Genomic DNA, 27,487 nt, shown 5'->3' with positions numbered 1-27,487 from the left:
TTTGAGGATATAAAATTGGCTTTCATTGGCAAGATCCAATTAAAAGTCTTTCACATCATATAATTTAAAAAAAAATTGGCATATATTGTTGAGATGCCTTCCAAAGAATATATTCATTTAGACTTGACTCATTAATGTATCCTAGAGGAGAAACTCTTCTAGAGGACTGTATCCAGCAGCACCTGGAAATAAAAGTAAAGAATTATATTCTTTACCTAAAAGATTTTGTAGGAAATAAGTGTAAGCTAGTAAGAAAGAGGCAAGAACTTTATTGGTGTTAATAAGAATGATAAATATATATGTAAACAGGCAATACAAAACTCGTAATATTAATATTATCATATTATTATTATTATATTAAATATTATTGCCCATAGTTGCACATTAAATTAATTATCATTGTGGTTCAGCATCTGGTTTTCTCAGCTCCCTTCACTCATTCAACAACCACATGCGAAGGAACTATGACAAGCACTGGAAGGACAAGGTGAAGATGACACAGTCCACATGACCGACCTCAACAATCGTATACTGTAATATGCAAAGAGGAGAAGCAGGGAACACCCTGCAGAGTCAGAGAGACCATAACAAGTATAAAATGGGCACTCTTTTAACACAGACAAGGGCCATCTGTCCAAGTTTTCTATCAGTAGAGTACACTTTTTGGTAGGGGTGATACATAACTTGATAGCTGAGGGACAATTATCAGATAGAGGGAAGAAGTAAAGGAAAACAGGTGGCAGTGAGGAGGGACATTGTGGAATTCTAAGTAGTCTAGTTTTTGAGATGCTAGAACAGAGGGGCAGTGTAGGGTATGTGGCAAGATATGAAGTTGAAAAAATTGACAAGAACCACATTGATGTGGGTGATGTTTCCATGCTAAGAAATATGGAACCTTTTCTGAGGGCAAAAGTATGCCAGTGAAAAAGTAGATGATGGATTTAAAAGGTCACAGGTCAAGTGACTGCTTATGAACTATAATTGCTTGGCTTAGTGTCACTAGATGAGTTTGGGGGTTTTGGCCTTAAATCATTATCATAAACGTAGAAAGCTGATGATGCCTTCGTTTTCTGAGAATAGTTCCAGTGTGCTGCCTGACACATGAACAGGTTCATAGGGATGGTAGAGTGAATAAAGTGCAGATCCAGAAAATAACAAAACAAAACATAAATTTCATGAGATTTCTCTGAAGCTATGGAATATGATAATGAAATCATGAAGCATAAGTATACTGTTCAGTATGAATGTTAGTGTTTTCACATCTTTCACTAGATTCATGTAAGAGGAAATATTTAATGTAGTATCTATTAACCAAATAATAGAGAGGGATGCCACTTCTTACTTACAGTTGATTTCAGAAATCAAATCATTACTCTCAATTTAATTCATAAAATTTGACAGCATACCTACTTCTAGTCCTACAGTTATTTCTTCCAACTCCTGCTGCATCTGAAATAAGTCAAATATTATTTATAATCTTCAGGTAAACCAGAGACATTTTCATGGCATTGCTAGAGAGACTAGACTTAACTTGAGGATTGCTTAAATAGAGAAATAATCACATAATAAAATAAAATTCCTATTTATTTCACATTTAGATAACAGAATGTGTATGTGTGATGCTGTCTACAATCATCTAATAAAAAAGTACAATTAATATTGGTCTACTGAATATACATGACTTCAAAAAGGGTGACATTTTCTCTTATCAGTACAAAGGTTGGACAATTCAAATCACACTTTCACATGAATGTGTTACTTTGAAATTCTTAGAAAAACTCTACCCTTTATAAAACATGATGAGGTTTTTTCACTGTAATTGATTTTTCCTTAAAATAAAGTTTTTATTTTCCACTTCTAATAAAACTAAAATATTAAAGTATGTTCTATGCTACTAACATTTTAGCACAGAATCATGAATACACATATGAAGAAAATGGCACTGTCATAAAGTCATGTGAATATTCTACTGGCTAAGATTAGGTAAAAATATTGTGCTGCCTGTCTTATGACTGACATTTTGTCATATGAACACTAAGATCTCCCAAAATTTGCTTGAAATAAGGATAAATATAGGTTAGAGCCAGTTTTCAAACTTAGTTTCTTTGATTCACGATGTTCTAGAATTAGAAAAGAGGTCAAAAATATATAGCTCATGAATTGTAATTTTTATTTCTTTTCAGAAATTAGTACCAGGTTTTGGAAACATCTGGCTGCTTATAGTTGCAATTTTTAGTTATTTCTAAAAATGTGTGAAAACATTTCTAACTATTAATGTATTGTAAATGTTCTCATATAGAGGATTCTTGTTTAACTCCTTTGTATAAAAGGTATTCTCCCTCTAAATGCCCAAAACGGGGCCTGAAAGAGTATATTCAAGCTAATAAATATATTGTGGTGATAATCATAATATGACATCTGATGCCTTCACAAATGTCTGACTAACACTTTTCCCAGTATTTTGAGAGACTGTTTTCCAGAACACTTTTGTGAGAACACCACCATAGAAAGGCATGAACAAATGAATAATCTGATAACAGTATTACCAGCCAGGTGTTGTAAAAGTACAACTCAATACCAGATAAAGGGAGAAGGCTTTATCAACAGAATCTTACGTTAGCATTAATAAACACTATGTAAAATGTACATCGTAACGTGACTTGAACTAAGGGCCTATTAATGTAATAATCTTTTCCCAGGTTACATATGAAAGCTCAGAAGGGAAAGGGACGGACCCAGATCCCAGGAAGGGAGCTGCTCTGGGAGGGGCACCCAGAGGCTTAGGAAAAGGGTCTGGAGTATTGATGCTTCTAGTTTTGTCCTGGCTGGTGGGAGGCTTGAGTGATTTTATCTATATTGACAAGTGAGACTGTCAAATATTAAATGATGTTTTAAAAGACTCTTTCATTTTATTCTTACTTTTCCCTTAAATCACACATTTTCCTCATATTTCCCTTACTAGAAATTCAGAATTGTTGTCGCCTGAAAGGCAATACAGTGCCTGGCACAGATTATAGAAGGAAAAAAGACAGCAAAATGTCTTGATAGATTTTCCATCTTAGTCATCAATCATTCAAGTGATGGCAAGATAGAGAGACAAAAGTGAATGCCATTTTAAAAGTTCAAGTACATGCCTCATTTAACTAAAAAGTGCTGTGCAATTGCCCACCAATAGGCAAATTTTACAAAACTTGAGATTAAAAGGCTGTAATTACCTTAGCAATTAAACATGTACTTTTATGTAAGGAAATGACAAATCTTTTAATTTAAAAAGAGAAGTTAATCTTTGTAGTACTACAGGTTTATTTAATTCATAAAACTTACCTCTCTTGGACTGCTATAAATAATAAATATCCAGATGTAGTTAAGTGTTTGGATGCCAATCATTCCCTTGTGACTAAGGGTGGAAACTTTGAGATGGTAGAGGAAAACTTCAAAACTGTTATGAACCACAACCACAGCCAAACTAAAATCAATTGGAAGGAAGCCAAAGGACCTCTCAATATACTTCCTGTTATTACAGAAAATTCAATCTCTAACATCTAACTTAAATGCAGCCTTTAAACAAATCTAAAATGTGTCATTTTACTTACATGTATTGAATAACATTACTATCTGGGTATCTCTTGAAAATGAGAGCTGCAGGGAATTTAAGAAAATAGAAAACTTTCTCTTTCCTCTCTTTATTAACTCAGATAATTATAACCGTTACTAATCATGCATAGGTCATTTAAACAACTCAGTATTTCACCAAACTAAAAACAGTAATTATATCAGAAATCTGAAACCCAAAGGAAAGAAGATCATATAACTAACCTCACTCAAGTTATTCTTCAAGCTGGTATCTAAAGTCCATGGGCAGGAAGAAGAAAACAGTGAGTATTCTCTTCCAGGAAATTCTCTGTGAAGACCTAACCCATCAACAACAGTTCCAGCAGAAGCTGACTCTATGCTCATTGTACAAGGGCCAGAGAAACTTCTGGTCTCCTGTGTCTCTGCAACAAGACTGCTACTGAACGCTGCTGGCCTCTCAGTAGCTCTGTGAAGATTGCAAAAAGACAAATGTTTAGTATTTCATTTTTTCTTAAATGATTCCTAAATGATTACATTTTCAAAAAGTGACCATAAGAGTAAATGGAACTTCCCAGTAAATAGTGTTTTAACTTTGAAGATGTGTCAAAGCATGCCTACTCTGTGCAGTTACGCTTTCACAATTGTTCCAAAGAAGTGAGTGTGTGTGTGTGTGTGTGTGTGTGTATATATATATATATATATATATATATGTATATATTCCTAGGGGAATTGCTAAAAAAGAAGTAATTTAAATAAAGTAAGGAGGGTAGAGAAATGTCTATCAATGATGCAGCAATGTATGGCTTAACAAGTAATAATTGCTGCCTTCTGCAATGGCTCTATTTATAAGATTCTTGTGAATGCCATAAGAAACACTTGTATTGAAAGGAATAGTAAGTGAAAATGAACAATGTGAATTTATCAGTTTGGTGCAATATAATGGCTATTTCACTATGTACAAACATATCAAAACATCATTTTATACTCCTTAAATACACACAACAAAATGATTATCCCTATGAAAAGGTAGATTAGTAGTATTCCATAGTTACATATCTGAAATTTTACTAATCCACTCATGTATTGATGTGCATTTGGGTTATTTCCACATCTTTGCAATTGTGAATTGTGCTGCTATAAACATTGGAGTGCAGATGTCTTTATGAAAGAATGTCTTTTTGTTTGTTTGTTTGTTTTCTGAGACAAAGTCTCACTCTGTTGCCCAGGCTAGAGTGCCATGGCATCAGCCTAGCTCTCAGCAACCTCAAACTCTTGGGCTGAAGCAATCCTTCTGCCTCAGCCTCCTGAATAGCTGGGACAACAGGCATGTGCCACCATGTCTGGCTAATTTTTTCTGTCTATGTTTAGTTGTCCAGATAATTTCTTTGTGTTTTTAGTAGAGACAGGGTCTTGCTCTCGCTCAGGCTATTGCTCAGTCTCGAACTTCTGAGCTCAAATGATCCACTTGCCCCGGTCTCCCAGAGTCTTAGCATTACAGGTGGAAGCCACCATGCCTGGCCCTAGAACATCTTTTTTTCCTTTGTTTAGATGCCCAGTAGTGGGATTACTGGCTCAAATGGTATTTCTACTTTTAGCTCTTTGAGGTATCTCCAAATTACTTTCCACAGGGGTTGTGCTAATTGGCAGTCCCACCAGCAGTGTAAAAAGTGTTCCTATCTCTCCGTATCCAGGCCAGCATTTGTTGTTTTGGAACTTTTTGATAAGGGCCATTCTCACTGGAGTTAGGTGATATCTCGTTGTAGTTTTGAGTTGCATTTGCCTAATGAGTAGAAATATTGAGCACTTTTTTATATTTGCTGGCCATTATTCTGTCTTCTTTTGAAAAGTTTCTGTTCCTGTCCTTTGCCCATGTATTGATGGGGTTGATTGTTTCTTGTTGTTTTCTTAAGTTCTATATAGATTCTTATTATCAGCCCTTTATCAGATGTGTAGAAAGCAAATATTTTCTCCCATTCTGCAGGTTGTCTATTCACGCTAATGATAGTTTCCTTGGCTGTGCAAAAGTTTTTTAATTTGATCAGGTCCCATTTGTTTATTTTTGTTGATGCTGTGATTGCTTTGGGGTTCTTCTTCATAAATTTTTTGCCTAGGCTGATGTCTGAAAGAGCCTTGCACCTCTTATATTATCCTGGACAGAGATTGAGCCCGTCCTTTGATGTGAGGTATCACAAGGGTTGAAAACATGCACCACATGTACTCGCCATCAAATTGGTACTAACTGACCAACACTATGGTGTTCACATGGTAGTAATACTGAGTGGGTGCTGGTCGGGGGGAAGGGTAGAGGGTAAACCCACAACTAATGGAAGCAGAGCACACTGTATGGGGAAGGGACATGCTTGTAGCCCAAGCTTGGGCAGGGCAAACAGCATTGTATGCAACCGTTAGGTTTATTACAGGTAGAAACCCAAAAAGGATGTATAGGACAGAATGTGGTTAATGCAAAGCTTAGGCTCATAAAACAATAGCCACAGCAGTCTGGGGAGACCCCGGACTTTGTAGATCAGACAGCTGCAGACAGAATTCCTTCCCGCTCCCTCCCTGATGTAGACCAAGGCTATCCCTCCCTAGGTCTCCTGATAAGGACTATGCCAGAACAGAAGGATGGATGCGACTGGGAAAAGGGGCCATAGGACTTGGTCATTTTAAGAAAAATGTACTACAAACAACTGTTGTGCCCACTGTCCTCTGCTGCCCATAGCAGGAAGCAATTCTCCACCTGCCAGTGTGGCCCAGAAACAAAGAACTGAACACAGCTGGTGGGAGGGGGTCGGCTATCCCGGTTTATAAAAAACCTGATTGAACTTCCTTCTGTGTTGACACTTCTGACTCAGCCCACCCACACCCGGGTGAATAAACCAGCCACATTGCTCTCACATAACCTGTGTGTGAAATGTGTCCTTTAGGTCATTCATTCACCCTTTCAGTAACCAAAATGTTTGTACCCCCATAACATCCTGAATAAATAAAAAAAAAGAAAATGTAGAAATTATTATTTTTGGTAAACCAATATAAACAAGATAATTTACTGAGTGCCAGAATGCACCAAAAGTAGTTGCAGTACTTGGCTATTTGGTTCGGGCTGTAGTCTTCCAAAAAGGAGTCAAACTCATTAATATTTTCATTTAGGGGGATGGTGACAAGCAGTTTTATGACAGTATCCCTCTCTAAATCATAAAGCTTCCAAAATACTTAGCTCAAGGACTATCAGGTCAGGTTAACTACGTGAGACTATTAAGGAGAAACAAAGCCAGATAAAACAAGAAAAGAGGGAGAGATGTAAACTGTCCTGCACTCCCATTTTAAAGGCAAGTTTATTTATTAATATAATTTTCCAAAATTATATTATCTAGCTAGCTTTCACTTCCCACTAATCTCATGAACCTGTCTTAGTAAAAGGCATGCTTTCAAGGCAAATTAATGATCTTAACTTATTTTCCATTCCATATTTTGACTTACATTTTTAGTTTCTTTGGCAAGTATTTTCTGTCTTCTAACTCTAATTGATAGAAGTGTTTATATTTTTCCAGTTCAATACAATGAAAATCTTCTGGAGCAGTTGTCATATTGGAGACTTGGGATTCAAGATTATTCATTCTGAATTCCCTCTGACTGCTTATTGCAGCCAGATGATTCTCTCTCAACTGTCGTCTGTATTCTTCCGATGCTGCTTGTGCCTGAAACAAATTAAAAGGATACATTTTTAGCAGTGACAACCTAAACAATTCTTGCATATTTGTTTCCTTCACTTTTGAATCAGACGGTGATTTTATTTGATTTTGCTTTATCTTAGTTTTTAGAGAAAGTATCTCCCTGTCACACAGGCTGGAGTGCAGTGGCCCAGTCGCAGTTCACGGCAGCCTCCAATTCTTGGGCCCAAGCGATCCTCCTGCCTCTACATCCCGACTAGCTGGGACTGCAGGTGTGCACCACCATGCCTGGCACATTTTATTATTTTTGGAGAGACGGGGTCTCATTATGATGCCAAGGTTGGTGTCGAACTCCTGTTCTCAAGTGATCCTCCCATCTCCACCACCCAAAGTGCTGGCAGGCATAAGCCACCACACCCATCCTCAGAGAGCAATTTTAAATACATGACAAAAGAAGATGAGGTTTAAAATATTTATCAGCAATTATCAACTAAATCGATCATTCAATTTGGGTTTTAAAAAATTGAATCATTCATAAATTAGTACTCAAGGAATCTAATAATCTAAAGAATAGAAATAATTTACAATTTTAAAAACTGAACATTGTAACACAAGTACAATTCAAGAGTATGGTAGAATTTCTAAATCCCATTTTTTTTTTCTTTTCCTAGTACTATTGTTTTATGCTAACTGCATGCTAACTGGCCTAAATATACAAATGATTCTCTAAGGTGCATCACTACTCTCAAAGATCGATTTAGTTGTAATGATGATAGAAACGGAAAAAGTTAAAGGGAGAAACAAATGCCACCCTCATTCTAGAAATCTACAAAACCAATTGCTAAAAGTGTAGTAGAAAAAACACACACAATGTACATATGACAATATAATCTGCAGGGAAATGAATGCAAGTGCAGTTCACACTTAACTAACCTGTAAAAATAGGTTGACTTCTCTTAATTTTTCTGCAATAAACTGTGTGGCTTTTTCTTGAATTTCCTGCTCCTACTGTTGAACCTGACCACGGTCTACCATGTTCTGTTCCAACCTAAGTGCCCGTCAATTCATGACTGGATTACTAAAATGTGGTATATGCATACAAAGAATATTACACAATTGTGTATGACAATAAGAAATGACAGTGGTCTAGCACCACTTATACTTTTCCTGGATTGAGCTTGAGCCCATTATCCACAATAAGGTATCACAGGATCAGAGGAATAGCCTCCACATGTACTCACCATCAAATTGGCACTGACTGATCAACACTATGGCGCTCACACGGTAGTAATATTTTCCAGGAATTAGGGGTTTGGGGAGGGCATAAACTCACAACTAATGGACATGGTGAGCATGGTAGAGGGGAAGAGCGTGCCTCTAAACCCTGCCTGGGTGAGGCAAAGACATAAAATGTAACCAAAACATGTGTACCCTCATAATATCCTGAAATAAAATATAAATTTTAAAAAAGTATTTTTTATGTATAACTTTTATTAGCTGGAAACAAGGTATGTTTCTAGCCTGATATTGCAAATACATTTATCATCTAGATATGTTTATATTCAACTAGATTCAACATATGGTCACAAACAAAGATTACTTTAAATTTTCTTTCAGGAACTTTGAAAAAGATTTATGTTTCTTGATACTTACTTCTTCTGGTTTCCCTTTTTCATTTTGATACAGCCTTTCTTTCAACTGATTGCATTCACCGATTAACTGCTTAATTCTATCTTCTAGCAGACGGGTTTGCTTTCCGTTCTCAGCTAGAAGGTTTTTCACAGTATCTTGAAATTGCTCTCGCATATTCATCAGTGTCTCCTCTTTATGCTCTGCTCTGCTGTGAGCGTACACCAGTTGCTCTCGAAGCAACATATTTCCTCTTTCTAGTTCAGATATTCTCTCCTCTAGATATTCCTGTTGTCCAATGTATTTCTTCACTTGATATTGTTCATTTTCATACATTTGATTGATCTTTTCCATTTGACATTCTGTTTGGTAGAGGTGTCTTTGGACACATTCCAAAGACAGAGTCTTATCTCTCAGAACATTTCTTGTGCTATGGAGCTCATCTTCCAGGCTACCGATTTGACTTTGAGCCTTAGAACAGTTTTGACCAAAAATCTCATGGTTTTCTTTGAGATCAGACACAGGTACATTTATTTCATTCCGTAAGCAAAACCACTCATGTCCTGCTCTCTGGAAAGACATTTCGACGTCTCTTCCTGACATCAGAATTTGATCAACGTATTGATCATGTATTGCAGCAGTCAGTCTAGAACTGCAGGATTCAAGTGCTGCTTGCAGTTGTTCCTTGCTCTCTTTTTCATTTTGTAGTTGAGCATTTAGCAAGGCATTCTCACATGCCAGAGCATTAAGCTGGTCACTATACTGAGATACTGTGTCTGTTAACTTTTCCACATTCTTTTTCATGGTCATTTGAAGGTTCTCATTCACTTCTTCCACAATTTTAATGTGGTTGATATACTTATTTTCTTTTTCCTCATTCTGATATTTTATTGTGGCTATTTCCATTTGTAGCATGGCTATTTCTTCATGCAACATGTCATTTGTACGCATGAGAAATCGTTCTTTTTCATAACTCTGACAAATCTAAGTACAACAAAGGGAACTTTTAGTTAGCACTCAATGAAATGACATATGATTTCTTCTTAAAATAAAGGAGAACCTATCCATTTATACATTGAAAATGATGCAATAAGAGGATATCCAACTGGAAATAGAAGATGGATCAAAACCTCACACTGTATAATAGAGCATAAATTCTCAAAACATCAAACATTCATTTCTGGAAAATGAATCCATGAAAGGAAAAAGGAAACCATTAGAGAATTTTTAAGAATCTCAGAATTGGAAAAGCCTTTCCCTGAATTACAACAAAATCAAAGGCATAAGAAGAAAGATTTATAGATTTGACTACATTAAAAAATTGGGTTTACACTGTAACAGCTAACCTCTGCGTTACCCATAGCAAGAGACTTAGCTTTGCATATATTTGGACAGATAAAATTTCCTTATAGATATTCTACCTTCCTAGCTATTTGTAGTCAGTGTGTATGGTACATTGGTGGACAAATGATGTATCTAGGCTTTGTCCTACACCATTTCTACATATATCAACAAACTCATTTAGTTATCACAGTTCTGAAAAGAAGAGGTTAACAATGTAGGCAAGCTGTGGAATTTCCCCCAGGTCTTCTGATTCTACCTCTACCAAATCACAGTTACTTCTCTTGTGTAAGCATATAAACACAAAGGAAGCCTTTCATTTCAAAACACCAACCATAACTAAGATAACATTGATTGAGCTCTTCTTAAGAAAATCATGAATTGCCATCACAATGGCTCTTATTTTCTCCTGGTTACAATGTTTGAAACCATAATCAGTGTGAACAGGGGAAAATGCACTCAATCATTTTACTAGGAACAAAACACTTATCAAAAAATTCTCACTAAGTCTATGTTATGGCATACTATTGTTTGCAAAACCTCTTTGTACTGAAATAAGACACTACTTGGAGCAAATTGTAACTTCTCTCCACAGTGAGGAGCATGGCATCCCAAATATGGTCTCTGAACTGGCTGTCCTTTTCCTCCTTAACCATCAGTGCAAGTAATAAACTAACCTCTCCATTAATATATCAAGGGAATGGAATCACTTCCCAAAACTAGAACATCTATTCTTAGTAGCAAGGGATTTGAGATTATGAAAATACCATCAATTCCTACAGAAAACATTAAAAGCCTCTGATTTGGATGAGGCCATTGTGACTATAACTACTGGACTATGGCAGAGAAATGTAACTGAATTGAGAACAATATTTTATCCAATGGGCCCAAAATGCCACCACCATCACTGCCATACATGTATAAATACACAGACACGCAGCTTAAAATACTTTATACTTTCCAAGATTCATATAGTTTGTGTTTTACATACTAATATATACACATACAAGCACACACAAACACGTATGTGAAAATGACTAAAGAAAATACCTGAGATTCCATTTCCCTCAGAGTCATTTCTGTTTCAGTTTGTGTGTAAAGTTGATTGGCCAGAATCCAACCTTGTAATTGTCTGGCATTCCGCTCTCCATATAGCTGCCTCTGACTCTCATTGTACTTTTCTGCAAGCTAGAGATATAGTAAAGTTTTTGGTCTAATAGCATCAGGGAAAAAAGTCCAAAAAGTTAATTAAGAGTATAACCTTTAACAAAGCTGTGAAAAGCAAGAGCTTATGGAAGACAAGGACTTTTATGTCTCAAGAATTACTCCAATTTTAATTGAATAAATGACAGCTAAATTCATCAAAGAACAACAATTTTAAATACACACATATATAGTACTGTGAAAAAAAATTTACAGAACATTAAACTAGTTTCATTAGAGTTTCAAAGCTATAGACCTTACTGTAATATAAAAATGCCTAAATTAACATTTTTATTAGTGATTAAACTCAACTTTCCCTTCATTGCTCCATGCAGAACGCATATACTGAACACTTATCAGATGCCAATATTTATAATAAGGAATTTTAGCTAAAAATGCCATAATTCATTTTTAAGATAACATTTTTCTTGTGTTTTAATCCTACATAACATATATTTTACCAAATTGATGTAAGCAATATTGTTGACATAAAGTTAATCTGGGGAAAGGACATGGTTGAAGTTCTGACTCAGGGGCGGGGGGGGGGGGGGTGATGGGCGGGACATGGCAATATATATAACCTGGACTTTTATACTCACATAATAAGCTGAAATATAAAAAAAATAGAAAGTTTTACCGAAGATCAATTTACCTCAGACAAATAGTTTCTTAATATATTCATTTCTGCATTCAGTGTTTTGACAGACTCTTCAGCTTGTTGTTTCATTTCAACTTCTTTCCTGCATTCCTCTTCCTTTTTTCTTATCTCTTCTCGAGTGTTTTCATATAACAGATCAGCATTTCTTCTCTTCTCTCCTTCTTCTTTTAAGGTACATCTGCAATTAAATACACTTATCTTTTAAAATTAGTTTTTTGTAGAAAATACAAAGTCCACTTTATGATCTGCCTCTTCATATGTTGGTCTATTATCCTAATAAAATTTCCATGCTCTTGAATATTTTTCCTACTTCTCAGGTTTTTAATTTCTCATTTCAGTCTCTTCCAAAGGATATAAAGAGTACTGATGAAAGAACTATCTGCTAACTGATAAGTTTGTGTTACTAGTACCTCTGGTAAATATTATGGAAAAGAATACTGGCAATGATCCACTAAAGATACAAGTTGAAAGTTTCCTTGTTTTCACACAGTCATAATTACCCCTCAATTAGGGCAGATCATTTCAAGTTAACTAAGTTTTAAAAAGTCACTGTTTATAAACAAGCTTAGACATTCAGTAGAAATAAATTGTCAACTTCATGACATATTGCAGGTATCCCTAACAATAATTTACCGTGTAGGAGAGCACCTTCCTTCCCATGTCTTTCACAGAACATGTATCTACAGATTACCATGATCCAGGAACAGCCTAAGGAGTCCAGTATCTATTACCCCACACCTTTTGCATTTCTTTGTTTGGTAACATGTTCAGTGTATCTTGCTCATTATTTTATATTTCATAAAAAATTTTAAAATCTGCTTTGGAACAAGAGAAGACCTAATATTTAATTAAATAACATAGGATAATATGTATTTTAACATAGAACTTTGAATTAATTTTATCTCTGTATGAGAGAGTGATGTTGAAGAAACAAATCCGTAATTATGTTCCATGTTACTTTTTGTTCCATGCATATTCAGAATAAAAGCATATAAAATTTTTAAAATTCATTCTGGGTTGAGAAAAATGGCCATTTCACATTCTGTTCAATTGTAAATTAATATGAAATTTCTTGAGAAAAAAATATCAATATTGATCAAAGATCTTTCTTTAAAAGTTCCTATACTTTCACCAAAAATTCTACATTGAAGAATTTATTCAAAGTAAATAGTTAGAAATGTAGGAAAATATTTATATCAAAGCTGTTCCTTGTAGCATTGATTATAATACAGAAAATTTTAAAATTCAAAATATAATTTCTGGAATAATGAGATTTCCAAATTTTAGACTTCTATGTAGCCATTAGCATTAAGTAGTAAAAGAATATGCATTTGTTTATTAGTAGACATATTCACAGTTTATAACTTACTGTCTTACTTTGAAGAATTTCACACTCTACAACATCACAGATTTTACCCCTGTTAAACCCCAGAATGGAAGTAGCAATTACTCAAATTCTCCTGTAGATCTTTAGTGTGAAGTAAACAGTACATGCAAACATTTCTTTAAAACTAGGATGTCATACCTCAAAGTAGAGAGTTCACATTCCCATACGGCTTTTTCATAATTTAACTGTGACATTATTTTTTTGGCTTCATAGAGCTCATCTTGCAGAACGCTAACCTCGTTTTCCATTTTTCCAATTTTTATTGTGAGTCTTTCACACTCATTGCTTTTAAGTTCTACTAATCTTTGCTGGGAAAGAATGGCATCTTGCATTTTCAATAGGATAACAAAAACTGTATTAGGGAGAAAACAATAAAGATATAAAATACATGAGTACTTTTGGGATATAAAGGACTGCACATTTAACAGTCACTCATTCATACAATGAACAAATATATAGCGAGGGCCTGCAATGTGGAGGACCTTACACCCAGCTCTGAAGATAAAACAGATAAGACCTCTGTTCTTATTTAAATACTTTAAGTGTGGTCAGGAACAAAGACAATTATAAATTCAGATAGATGCTATAAGTAAAGAGAGTTCTATGAGCACTTAAGAAAAACTGATCTACACTGAGCCCAGCGAACTGTCTCTGAGGAAGGGATGGCAACACTGAAAAACAGAAGATGAAAGGAAGCAGTTGAGCAAAGGGAGAAGGAAAACATTCCAGCCACTCTACAGCCTGGGCTGAAGCTCCACTGCAATCTGCTTCCAGCCAAGTTGGAGGAACAGGTGCTGATTGACCTTCTTACCTGAAACAACCAGAACAAAATAGACAAGGCACATTAAACAACGATTTTCAGGACAGTGGACTTCAAGCAATGGAGACCATGATCCCCGAAAGAAAGGAAACAAGTGAGCTAAGCCTTATGAATGCCTCAGCTCTCTGCCTTGACAGACGTTCCAGGCCATGACTGAGGGAGGAGAAACCTCAGGTAGAGTCTCCCAGACTCCCCGAGTTGAGGTGATGAAGCTGAGAGTCTGGTAAAACCAAGGCAGAGAGAGATCACAGGACAGAACACTGGATAGGAGAGAATAGCACAGGGAAAGAAACCTGGAGACCTGCAGAGATCCCCTGTCGGGTATTTAGTAGAGTAACGAACAGTGCATGTGTGCTAGGAAACTACCTAAACCAAGGGTGGGGGGTGGGGAAAAGCTAAAAGAAATAGAGGAAACCATGCCTGGTGTTCACACAGAGCCAGGAAGAGTGGCCATTCCCATGAGCCAGGCTGGGAAAAAAATCATACTAGCAAAAAATAAGCAAATTAAAATTTTAAAAATATTTACAACTTCATCAAACAATGAAATACAGATAAAACTGGTAAAATCAAGAAAACCTATACACTGAAAACTATACAATATCACTGAAATAATTAAATTCCATTATATAATTGGAAAGATACCATCTGGTGCCAGAACAATTGAATATCAATAACCAAAAATGAACTCAAAATGGAACCATAGATCCAAATATTAATATAAGCCCTAAAACTAGAAAACTTCCAGAAGAAAGCACAGGAGAAAGTCTTTGTGATCTTATGCTGGGCAAAGACATTTTAGACATGCTATGAAAATCAAAATCCATAATTGAACAAATAGATAAATTGGACTTCATTAAAACTATAAACTTTTTCTCTTTATAAGATACTACCAACAGAAAGAAAAGTTAAACCACAAACTGGGACAAAGTCCTTGCAGAAAAAAAAAAACAAAAACATTGTTAATAAAGTAAAAGTATCCAAAATATATTTTAAAAAACCTCCAAAAAGATAGTTCACAAAGAAGTCATACAGATGGCAAGTAAGCATATGGGAAGATGCTCAAGGTTATTAGTTATTAGGATAATGTAAATTGAAACCATTATGATATGCACAATACACACCCACCAGAATGCCTAAAAATTAAAAATTCTAAAAAATGGCACAACATGGTGTTTGTGGCAATACAGCGCAACCAGAACTGTCAGATACTGCTGGTGGCAATAAAAAACTGTACAAATACTTTGGAAAACAATTGAGTAGTTTCTTAATAAAGGAATATAAAGGGGCATGAGGAGACTTTTGTGAGTGATGGATGTTAACTATCTTGACAGTGGTGATGGTTTAATGTCTCCATATGTGTCCAAAATTATCAAAATGTATTTTTTATCTATGTCTTTATCATATATTAATTATGCTTCATGAAAGCCATTGATTAGAGTGACAAGCATCTAAGATGGTGGCTGGAACACAGAGAGAAAGAAGGGTAGAAAATTATGCAGTATAATGCTGGAGAATTGAGATCTTTAACCTTATAGCAATGAAAGGTGATAGCTGCGTTTTAAGCAAGGGAGGACCATGATGAGATCTGGAGTTTTCAAAATATATAATTATGGTTGAAGAGTAGACCACAGTTTGGGCAGCTAGGGTAGAAGGGAAAACAGTTTTAAGTGTATTCCAATATTCTAGGTGGGAGTTAATGGCAACCTGCCCTTGGCTATAGGTAGGAGGAGAAGCAGAGTCAACAAAAAGACTGGGCATGCCATTCACACAGAGAAAAACACAGTGGAATTATCATAACTCTTCAGCTGAGAGTGCACAATATACATTAGTTCTAATTGTACATTAACATAAAGTATATTTCTGGGATGAACTCGTGACTATAGCACATCAGTGCTGTATGGTGCAGTGCTAAGCAATGGGTACATATATGTTACTTAGGATACGTAAGAAGGTCTTACATTTATACAATGGTTCTACCTTTACAATACATTCCAAGCTGTTCAACAAGCAAGATAAAATGCTGATAGTAAGAGGAAGGCAACTCACAATCCTCTGGGGCTGTTGCAGATGACCAAGTTAAGTCATCATGGTCACTCATAGACTGTATTTGTTCTTTCACCTACAAAATAAATAACACTACTTCAATATGTCTCCAAATACTCATAGCATAAAGAAATGTACAGAAGTGCTAGTTATCCAACTTTTATATGAATAAAATCATAGGTTCTTCTAAAAGAAATGGATTTTTGTTCGAAGGATACCTTTATCAATGCCTACTGCTTCTTACCACTTTTTCAAAGCAAATGACTTTACAACAAAATGTTCACTATTTTCTTATTTTATGTTGTATAATACATATTCTAACAATATTTTTGATAATTTATTTTTAAATACCTTGTTCTTTTCATTAGGTGTTTTCTTTGCAGGCCTGGAAAAACACAAACAATTTCTTTCAGACAAACAATAAATATATGAAATACAAAGAATAGCTAAAACTTTTGTATATATAAAATGTCTAATTTTTATATGATAAAATTCATATGTAAATTTATTTCTCCTCTTCAAAATGTTACAGGTAATTATATTTACAGGCAATATAAAATATAATAATTTTTACAAGGAAGTTTAAATGATAGAAAGTAATATGACGAGATACAGAAAATATATTAATAATATAACAAAGAATTAAATTTAGATCAAGCTTTCTGACATTCAAAACAAAAGGAAACACATCTTAGCTACATTATTTGATAGAAAGAAATCTATCAGGGTATTTTTATTGTGATTATTCTCCTTTTCACTAAAAACAAGCTTTTACTGGCACTGAAACCTATTTGGGAAATCATACTTATGTCCTTATATGAGGGAAACGTTTTTCTCATGATGGTATTAGCTAGCTCATTCCGAACTTATTATGCAGATACTATGCATTATTTTAAGCACTGTGCATGTGGTAAACTCATTTTTGTCCTCACCATAATCCTGTGAGGTAGGTGACACATTAGGTATTTTATAAAGGAAGAAGCTAAGCACAGAAAGGCCACAGAACTTGCTCAAGCCCATAAAGCTTGTCCGTAGCAGACCCAGCATTCAAACCCGGGTTTCTGACTCCAAAGCATGGGTTTCCCCATGTGATGTGAAAGTAACATTTATTTTTAAGTGTTTTAAGTGAGATGATAGCAGAGGAAACAATATTATCATTCCATTTCTTTCCAAAATCATACATAATAATTTCTAAACCTTACAAATGTTTTCTTAAAAGGTTTTATACTCAACCAATTTTGGAAACCTATTTTAATAAACTAAACATTTATTTTTTCTACAGAACGTCATCAGCAAGCATTCATTTATCTATTCAACTGTTCATTCATGCATTCAACAAATACTTATTCAGCATGTAATACATGTGAATGACATTGTTGGTACAATGAAACTTTATTTTATACTTTAGAACTTTATAATCCAGAAGTAATAATCTGTGGTAGATCATAATAGTTTGCTTTTTTATTGTACATGAAGAAAGCCCTCCCCACAATCTAAATAATTATAAAGTTGACACATATACCTGATACTTTAGAGCACCTTACCAAATCATAGGTATTTATTATGCTACTGGCAAAGGTACTGTAATATATACATGGTCAAAAAGGAATGTTTAAACTGTAATAAATGTGCCTTAAGTGTCTGTGTGTTTTTACTACACTTTTTAAAAATCCTATCTATTACAGTTTAATTTTTAAGTCATCATTGGCATCTTTAATTCAATTAGAAAATTTCATTTCTGAACCAGTTCTGAAGAAATAACATCCTACTATAAAATCATACATGAATAGAACTTCTAAGGACAATTAGTTTACTACAAATGCTTAAAACGTAATGTATGAAGGTTTCTAGTGCTCAGACATGTAAACAAAATTAAATTTCCTTCTCTACTTGGTCATTCCCAACAGCATACAAATATATTCTCTAAAAGCTTCTAATTTAAAATAAAGAAATAAAAGTCCCTTGAATCCCACATTCTTCTTCAGTTATTACCCATTTCTCCATTGCCTTTCCCAGGAAAATGTCACTCAAGAGCTGTCCATGCTGTCCACTACAGTCAGGGTTCCATGGTAACCATTTATTGAAACTGCTCCTTTCTTGAGCTACTTCACTTAGGACAATGGTCTCTAGTTCCATCCACTCTATAACAAATTACAACTAGCTAAGGGGCACACACAGGCACACAGGGAACTGAAAGTCATTGGAAATCAAGCAGGGGGAAATAGGGAAAGGGGCACAGACCGCCCTGAAGGGTATACTGAACACTGCTCAGAGGATACGGGCACACTCACAGCCCTGACTCAAGTTTTACAAAACCCACTCATGTAACAAAAACATTTGTACTCTCTTAATATTTTGAAATGAAAAATAATAATACTTAGCTTAAAATACAAAAAAAAAAAAAAAAAAAGAAACTACTGCTCTACTCCTTGTCCAAGTTCACTTGTCCTCATCTTAATCAATCATTTCACAGCATGGATACAGTTGAGCATTCTCTAGTTTTGGCAGACAACACTATTATATTTCCAGTAAAAGTAATCACTGCTGACATTCTTTCACAAGGACATAAAGGACTTAGAGATTTTATGTTCCTTCATTCTATTTCACTTCAGCCGCTGTCATCATTCACACCTCCAGGTACTAAACTGGCCTTCTCATACACTGCTCATCACAGATTCGTTTGAGGTCTGTTTTTCATTTTCATTTTTCTTTACTTCCCTTATATGCAATGCAGGACCAGTACTTTAAAACAAACACATAAAAGAGATAATATTTTCTAATAATTTATTGACAATATATAAAAGGGAATTTTTTATAAACTTCTACATCTTCTCCATTTCAATTCACTTATTAATTTAAAAAAATATTATGAAGCACCAACAATATGCAAAGAAATACATATTCCTTGCTTCAAAAAAAAAGGTCAAATGCAATTATGATACAATGTGATACACAAGACTGAATCTTTTTGAAAAGTTCTACATGAGCCCAGGGAAGGCTTCACAGAACAGACAAAATACATAAAAGAAGCTCACCAGGCAAAAAGTAGGAGAAAGCCAACCAACTTAAGGAAAGAATGTGAGTACCAAGATGAGGCACAGGGTGTCTAGGTGTTTCTTAGGAACTTGAAAGGAAAAGTGTAAAATACATAGAAGCAAATGCTGAGAGGTGAACGCTACGCTGACCTTGAATCCTACACTGAAAGCTGGGAGCTCACTGCCTACAAGAAATGATTCTTAGGCATAGGAGCAATAATTAGATTTGTGCTATATTTTTGGTTTTCTGTTTAAATATGACAATGTTTCACTTCAAAAGTTATAAAATAGCATGAAGCACACATAACATGAATGTAAGAAATCGGCAAATATCTTAGGGGAAATCCTTACTTTTAGAATACCTATATATCATTCTATATAGGATTTATAAATGGTAATATTGTGATGAATTATAATTTTGTTTGAAAATAAAATAATTTTTTGACTTTTATCTACTTTTAGCCTAGCTAATTCTAATGTAAATAGTAAGATATACCAACAGAAAAGTGTATTTACATTTTTGTGGAATAAACACATGTGTAAGAAAATCACTATCATATACGTATATGAATTTACAAAGAAACCAAAATTTCCCACAGGAGATTATGTTAGGAGTTGAGCATGAGCCTTTAAATATATCAAAAACAAAAACAAAAGTAACAGCTATAAAATGAATCATGTAGATAACTGTTCTGTTTAAGACTAAGCAGGCCAGAAAGAAAAGGAGGTTGGCGAGAAATCTTCCTGAGAGCAATTATCAAACAACTGCTCTTGACTCAAACTGCAAAATAAGTTTACGATTCTAGAATAACAAATAGTTTTCATTTTGAACATAGTTGATAGAAGGCTGATTACAACACAAAATGTCTGGTCCTCACACTTAGAAAATGACTGATCTGTAGCCATGGTAACAAATAGCCACCCCCAAGTAGTTTTAAATCTAGTCAATCCATCAGTGACCACTGGCCTCATTCACCAATCAGTATCAGCCACTTGCTTCTGAGAGACAGCCAGTCAGACACAAACTCATTCCAATAAACATGCCTGGGAGTGCCCAGCACTCAACCACTGTGTCACTCAAATAACCGTGCTAGTACAGACGATGTCAACCCATGTATTCCTCTGAAAGGCTGCCAGTCCTTCAATGCCACTCTTCCCAAAACCCTGTGTAAGATCAGCAACTGCTCTGTCAGAAGAAACTGCCTCACCAGCATAGCTCTCTTACTAGAGAAAGCAATAAATTCCAACTTCATCTTCTTATTTCAGATATTGAAGGCTCACCATTCTTTGGAAAGAATTGTTAAGTCCATTAAAATTACCTCACTTATATTTTACTTTTCTTAATAAACACAAATGAAGTTTGCAATTCCTTTGATCTGTCTTACCATATGTAAAACAATCATCATTACAGTAAAAGAGTAAATACTGAGTAAACACATTATTGGGCTTTTCTCCCTAAATGAAAACAAATAAATATACAGAATATAGCTTATTAAAGTGTACATAAGAATTCAAAAATGCATAATCGCTAGGTAAAGTTGTCACAATGAACCCATGTCACACTTTTAAGTGAGATTTAGTCTAATGATTAAAACAATACCCACAGGGTAAACTCCATACACTCAGTTAATACAAGTGTATGGAGTAGGTCCTTATGACATTACATGCTAGGCTGTTTTCCAGACACAGGGGTATGGCAGTGAACACGCAAAAGTCCTATCATGAGAGTGAAGGAAACACACAATGACAGTAAACAGAACAGCTGGGCAAACTGCATCATATGTTAGAGGAGAAAAGGTAAAGCAGGATAATGAAATGTTTATGTGTTGGAGAAGAGACATGGTGGAAATGTTAGCATGTCTAGAAAAAGCCTTGCTGAGAAAACAGTTGTTAAGGAAAGAACTGAAGAAATAGACAAAAGGAGGCCAGAAAGATTTCTGAGGAAAACCATTTAAAATAGACAGAACTGCCAAGTACAGAGGTGTGCCTGTAGAGTTTAAGGAATAGTGAGAAGTTCAATGAGGCAGTAGCAGAGCTAAAGGGATTTTAAAAAATGGAAAATTAAGGCAGAGGGACTAAAGATCAGATCATGTGCTTCCTTTTAGGTATTAAGAAGAATGGTGACATATACTCTGACTGAAATGGGAGGCAATTGGGATGTTCTGAGCAGAGGAATGACATCCTCTGACTTGTTTTAACATGAGCACTGGGTTAAGCATTGATGGAAAGAGGACTAGAAAAAAAAGACCATTTAGGAGTGCGTTACACTCATCTAGACAGCAGATGGTGGTGGCTTAGACATTGGTGGTGGCTTCACCAATCTGTGAATGGTTTCTGCATCTATTTTGAAGGAAGACCTGACAAGATTTGCTGACAGATTTGGTATGAGATGTCAGAGACAGAGAGGGAGAAAAAAAGAGAGAATGAGAGAGAGAGAGATGTCAAGGATTACACCAAGGTTTTTGCCAGAGTAACTGAAAGGGTTCCCATTAACTCCGGTAGGAAAGACTCCATGATGAGGGTGAGGTATAAGAAAGAACATCAATAGCTCAATTTTGGACCTCGTAAGCTGTGATACCTAATAGCTAACCAAAGAGGGAGGTCAAGTAGGCAGTTTTGTCTATAGGTCTGGAATTAAGGAAACCATTAGCACACACAAGGTAGTAAAAGTCATGAGAAAGAAGCCTGAGGACTGAGCCCTGGGACACTTCAATGTGCGAAAGGTGGGGTGTGAGGATGAACACACAAAACAGACTAAGATGGATGAACTAGAAAAGAAGGAGGAAAAACCAGGTGAGTGAGTGATATCCTGAAAGTCAAGGGTAAAATGGATTATGGAGAGAGTTTTTCACTGGAGAAAAGATTGCTGACAGAGTGAGTAAAATGAGGTCTCAGAAATTATATCTAGATTTATTAAAGTGAAAATCAGTGGGAACTTTGAGAAAACCAATTTTGCACTAGAGGTGGGAGTGAAAATTGCTGGAATGAGTTCAAGAGTGAATGGCAAAGAAATTCGAGTCCATGTGCAGACACTAGGCAGTTTTTTCAAGGCCATCATACCTAAGTGGCATGATCATGGACACTCTAATGTTCTTCTTGTTTAGCTATATATTTCAATCACTATAAAATAATTATATAGTATATTTTCACACTTTAAATGTTTCCAAATTATATACATATGGCATTTTAAAAAACGCCAGACCAAGGTATTAAAGAATAAATTCACAAAAATTATAGAATTACAAGATCCTATGAACATTTCTAGATCATATAAGCTGATTTTTGCTTATACTTTTGCCCATACTTATAAAAAAGACCACAGAAACACCAAAACATTCAAAAGTAGTGTTTTTGCCTTTAGAAACATCATCCAATTGCAGGATATTTTATACTCATCAAATATAGAAAGCAATCACTCATACTAAAATACTGATTCAAGGACAGGAATAAAAGGGGTAAATGCACAAAATAATCTCATTTTTAAACTGAATGTTTGTAACATATAAAGTCACTGTAGAAAATACGGTATGATGCATACTGACATACATTTAAAAGGAAGGTTAATGCCATGAATTCAGGCTATCTTTACAAAGAAGATTCACCACATTAGCAGCACCTTGGTGTTGGCACGGGGGTCAGCAAATTAGTGTCTTGGGGCCAAGTCAAGCACGCTGCCTGTTTTCATAAGTAAAGTTTAATTGGGACACCACCATGTCTATTTATTTACTGTCTATCACAGTTTGTGGACTACAATGAACAGAGGCCCTGTGGTTCACAAAGCCTAAATCATTTACTATCTGGCTTTCTACAGAATGAGGTGGCCAATACCTGGTTAGTAGATTAAAGATCCTTTGATGTATTTTAGTAAGTTTTACCCAAAATATGAAAATGTTTATATGGGATATGGATATGCAATCCCTTGGCAATATCTGGATTAATGTGAGGATCCAGCAGGTGAGCACTCATGCATTGAGAACAAAACCCCAACAAATCAATAATTAGCAATTCTGTTGGGAACAAGGTAGAGCTGCAGTGTAGCATGCAGCACCCTTTTGAACCTCAGCAGATATTACAAGAATTCTAACATAATTTGCTTAAGATGTGTCATCAAACTATATGCTTTAAATATCCATCAATTGTGAAGTAATCAGTACACTACAGATCTAACTTTGTTGTTTAAATGGTTGCATATGACATTATTATATGGACATGACAATGTAACTATTTCCTTCTTGATTGGTATGTAGACTACCTCGAAGTTTTTGAGATGATGATGTTACAGTAACTATCTTTAACATGCATATACATGTATGCACGTAACACACTTGTATAAATATTCTGAACACACATATATTATAGATCTTTGACATACATAGGCTATCTATTTTATGAATATATTGGCTTCTTGTATGTTATATACAATATAGAATAAATGTCCTTAACTCGTATGTGTTTATATGTGTTTCTACAAGTCATGTTTTCCTGCAGCATCTAGTCCCAGATCCTAAGTTCCTGGTAGGCCAAAGGAGTGACATATTTGAAGTGTTGATACATGCTACTAAATTACACTTCAAAAAGGATTTGTCAATTTTATTTACCAACAGTGTATCAAAATGCATTTTCCTCACATTTGCCAACACTACTAATCTTTTAATAAAATGCCAGTATCATTGGAAAATATGTTACATCATTAATGTGCATTTTTCTGATCACCGAGCAAGGCCGAATATACCTACGGAAAGCATAAAATTTGTTAATCATGAATATTAGTCCAATTAGAATTAATTGTATAGCACAATAAAATTATCTACTGTTAAATATTGCTACAGGCTTACCTATCACACACTTCATTCTCCATCCTAGGAAATTGCCAACTGTCAGTTTTTCTACTCTTTCTTTCTTGAAGTAATGCGTCATCATCACTGTCATCACCAGCACCATCACATAGGTTTTCTGATGCTGCCATTTTATTGCTTTTGTGCTTCTCCTTTTCTTCAACCTTTAATGAAAGCTTGATAGTACGAATAATTGTTATTACCTTATCAATAAAAATAACTTTTTCTCTTTTCATTGATTTTATCCCTTGACTCACCTTAACTGTCATATTTTTAATCATTAAATATTTTGTGCTTACTTGAATATTATTGTACATAATTATCATATAATTATAATTATTATGGTATTATTGAAATTTTTATAAAGTCTACTTCATTTCTGTTTGAGTGAATGAAACAGAATTTTCCCAAATTTCTAAAAGGGCCCTTCTTAATTTTTTGCTGTTATTCACATCCACTCTTCTCTGGATAATAGGAATTTCCACCCCCATTTGACTGGCAGAGACAGAAAGAAAAAGACAAAGACATAAATCACGTCTTCTTCTGTCTTATCACCTGGATTTTACGTTAAATGGCCAGATTTAGAGGATGCAATATTGTAAGGCTTCAGGAACAGAGAGAAAGCTTTCCCTTTTCTGCACCAAGTTAATCTTTTGCCGCTGCCATTTATCATTCTTTTTTCATTTGGATAGAGAAATATCAAAAGATGAAGATACACACAAATGTATATGAACCAAGTTTGTCACCACACAAGGAGCAGAGTGCAACTGCTCAGTTGCTGGTGTGGAGTCCTGAAAAATGAGATGCTTCCCAAATTTCACATTCAGTAGCCATACAATTTTACAGTTGGAGGATGTACAGTATAAAGTACTTATCTATTTTAGCTCCTTCACCTACTGATAACTGGAGTAAAACCGAGAAAGATTAAATGATTCATTCAAAGCTCCTAAAGTGGCATTACCTAGCAATTTCTGACAAAAAAAGAAAAAGAGATAGTGGAATTGCATCATGCTGAATCAGGTAAATTACGAGATTAAACTAGTCAAAAACTAGTCAGATAAATTAACTGTCTGACTTTGGCAAAATAACTAAATGCCTTAATTGGGGGGCAGGCCTCATCTACATTGACATTTAAAAAAGAGTATCTCTAGATTTTTGTGTAGCTTTAAAACTCAACGTACAGAACTCACCTTTCCATTTTGGAGTCAAATACTGTATTTTTGGCTGGGGATTTTTCTACTCATATGATCAAATCATACTTGTCAAATCTTATACCATATTTGCAACATAATGTAAATTCTGATTTCACAAACATTTGAGAGTGGCAATTTTAAAAGCTATGTGGAACTATATATGTTTCTGGTCAATAATATTTAAAGTGGTTATGATGGAATTTTAAGTTCCAACAGTTTGAATCAAATAGATGAATCTTGCACACATAAAAGCACATTAAACAGATTCACTTGGCTGGGCATATTTGTTGCAACTCTCAAGGTTAGACACATAATTATCTCTTCTCAGTCACTGCTTCCTTCCCACTGTATTTTCATTTTATTGTTCAAATCAATGCAATTCATCTTTAAGTCACTAGGGGGTGAAAAAATCCTAGACCTTACTACATACTTTTATTAACTTATTTTACATTTATTCTTATTGAGATGATATGGCATGTGAATGAATTAGCTTCCCAGTCCTTAGGCCACTTGGAAGACTGGTGATGGAGAAACAGGTTGATTAAGGAATAATGATTATGAAAAAAATATTCTGAACTCCTATCATTTACATAACAGATAAAATCTATTTCTATATACAATTATATCTTTAGATAACTCCATCTTACCCATGAACTTTTATAAGTAGAAAATCAGAATGGATCAGGCAATTGATGAAGAGAAAGTAGAAAGGGTAGCACTTAAGTACTTTTTCTAAAGATTGCTAACTGGAGAGTGTCACACTTTTAATTATTAGGATCCAAAATCAACACACCAATTAGAAAGACAAGGAATTTCTTAAATGTTAATTCAAATGATATACCATAAGATGATAATGTCACGAATCTAGATGGACAATCTGCTTAAGACTGGTTCTAATATAGTCTTGTTAGAAGAGAAGTTTCAGAGACAGGGCTGAGATCACATGTGGGGACTTGCAAAGTGGGAGCAGATGTTAAAGTAAATAACCCTTAGACAGGAGCTGACTAGAGGGGCTGTTAACCATAGGCAAGAACCAGCTTCAGCTGGCTTGTCATTATGATTTCTCTCATTTTACATGAACTTAGGCCAATTATTACTGGAGTTTTACAATTGCTCCACCCTTGAAATCACCATGATGGCTCAAAGACAGCCATATACAGTATTAAAATGAGAGCAAACCCAATTTTAGGAATTACTACCCAAATTCATAGCAAAAGTTAGCCCCTTACTCATAAATACTCCTCCCGTCGATTAATAAGACTTCAAAACACCAAAAACCTCTTCCTCCTGATGCAGATGCTCTTTTCAAAGCCTGCCCACTCTCTTACTCTTGAGAGAGTGCACTGTGGCTTTCAATCATTCAATATAAAGCTTCCTGCTTGACTTTCATAGTCCATCCTAAAATTCTTTTCCTGATTAACACCAAGAACTTGGAAAAAACCTCCATTCAGAGGCCACTAACAGTCTAAAGTCTCCTAATGACAGTGAATTTAAAAATATAATAACATTTCATGATTTCCCACATTAAAACAAGTTAGAAAGTTGTTTGTACCCTAACACCAAAGGACCCCTTCTTAAAGATATGAGTCCCTTAACAGACAGTACAGATGACTTTATGACCCTATTCTCACCCTGGACATAGACGATGAAGTCAGTTAGAGACCACAAGGCAGAAGAAATCTTTAACCGTGCCATTAATGATTGATAACATAAAACTGAAAATTCTGAACCACTGGCAATGGTTACTCCTTTGACATGAATACAACTCAGTGGTCATCACTCTTAAATTACTCATAATTTCTATTGCTTATAATTCAATATTTGATGTCACCCTCTTTATCATGTAAGGAAGTTGTAAAAATGGAAGAGTAAACAAAATTTGGAAAAACATATGCCTCAACTCCAAGGTAAACATCAGCTATAAGTTACTAGAGATTGTAAGAATATTTTCAGTTGCATAACTACTTTAAATGGGGGTAGGTAAACTCATAACTAATGAGCGCATAGCACACTGTATGGGGGATGGGCACACTTGTAGCTCTGGCTTGGGCAATGCAAAGGCATTACACATAACCAAAATGTTTGTAGACCTATAATAT

The 27,487-nt window shown here is 35.1% G+C and overlaps 1 protein-coding gene across 1 annotated transcript; it reads right to left on the bottom strand.

Moving 5' to 3' along the window:
• Nucleotides 1–24,326, bottom strand: LOC123626723 (ankyrin repeat domain-containing protein 26-like). The gene is made up of 11 exons (XM_045535957.1): nt 24,196–24,326; nt 16,677–16,710; nt 16,329–16,401; nt 13,601–13,814; nt 12,070–12,253; nt 11,265–11,402; nt 8,898–9,857; nt 7,054–7,271; nt 3,817–4,039; nt 1,407–1,449; nt 1–182 (listed from the first exon to the last, which is right to left on the bottom strand). The coding sequence occupies exons 1-11, from the start codon at nt 24,324–24,326 to the stop codon at nt 142–144; spliced, it is 2,259 nt and encodes a 752-aa protein (XP_045391913.1). The 3' UTR covers nt 1–141.
• Nucleotides 24,327–27,487: the final 3,161 nt, after the last annotated feature.

Source organism: Lemur catta, chromosome 22, assembly GCF_020740605.2.
Source record: "Lemur catta isolate mLemCat1 chromosome 22, mLemCat1.pri, whole genome shotgun sequence".
In the NCBI taxonomy this organism is placed as follows: domain Eukaryota; kingdom Metazoa; phylum Chordata; class Mammalia; order Primates; family Lemuridae; genus Lemur; species Lemur catta.
The sequence above is the reverse complement of the archived record's forward strand: the minus strand, read 5'-3'. Positions and strand labels throughout refer to the sequence as shown.

Bases quoted from the DNA above. Each gene is read 5' to 3' on its own strand.
- LOC123626723 (XM_045535957.1), bottom strand. From the start codon at position 24,326: ATGGCAGCATCAGAAAACCTATGTGATGGTGCTGGTGATGACAGTGAT. The intron at 16,402-16,676 runs GTATTTAAAAAT...TTTATTTTGTAG, and splicing joins CACCTAATGAAAAGAACAAG to GTGAAAGAACAAATACAGTC. The intron at 12,254-13,600 runs GTATGACATCCT...ATTTAATTGCAG, and splicing joins TGTGAACTCTCTACTTTGAG to ATGTACCTTAAAAGAAGAAG.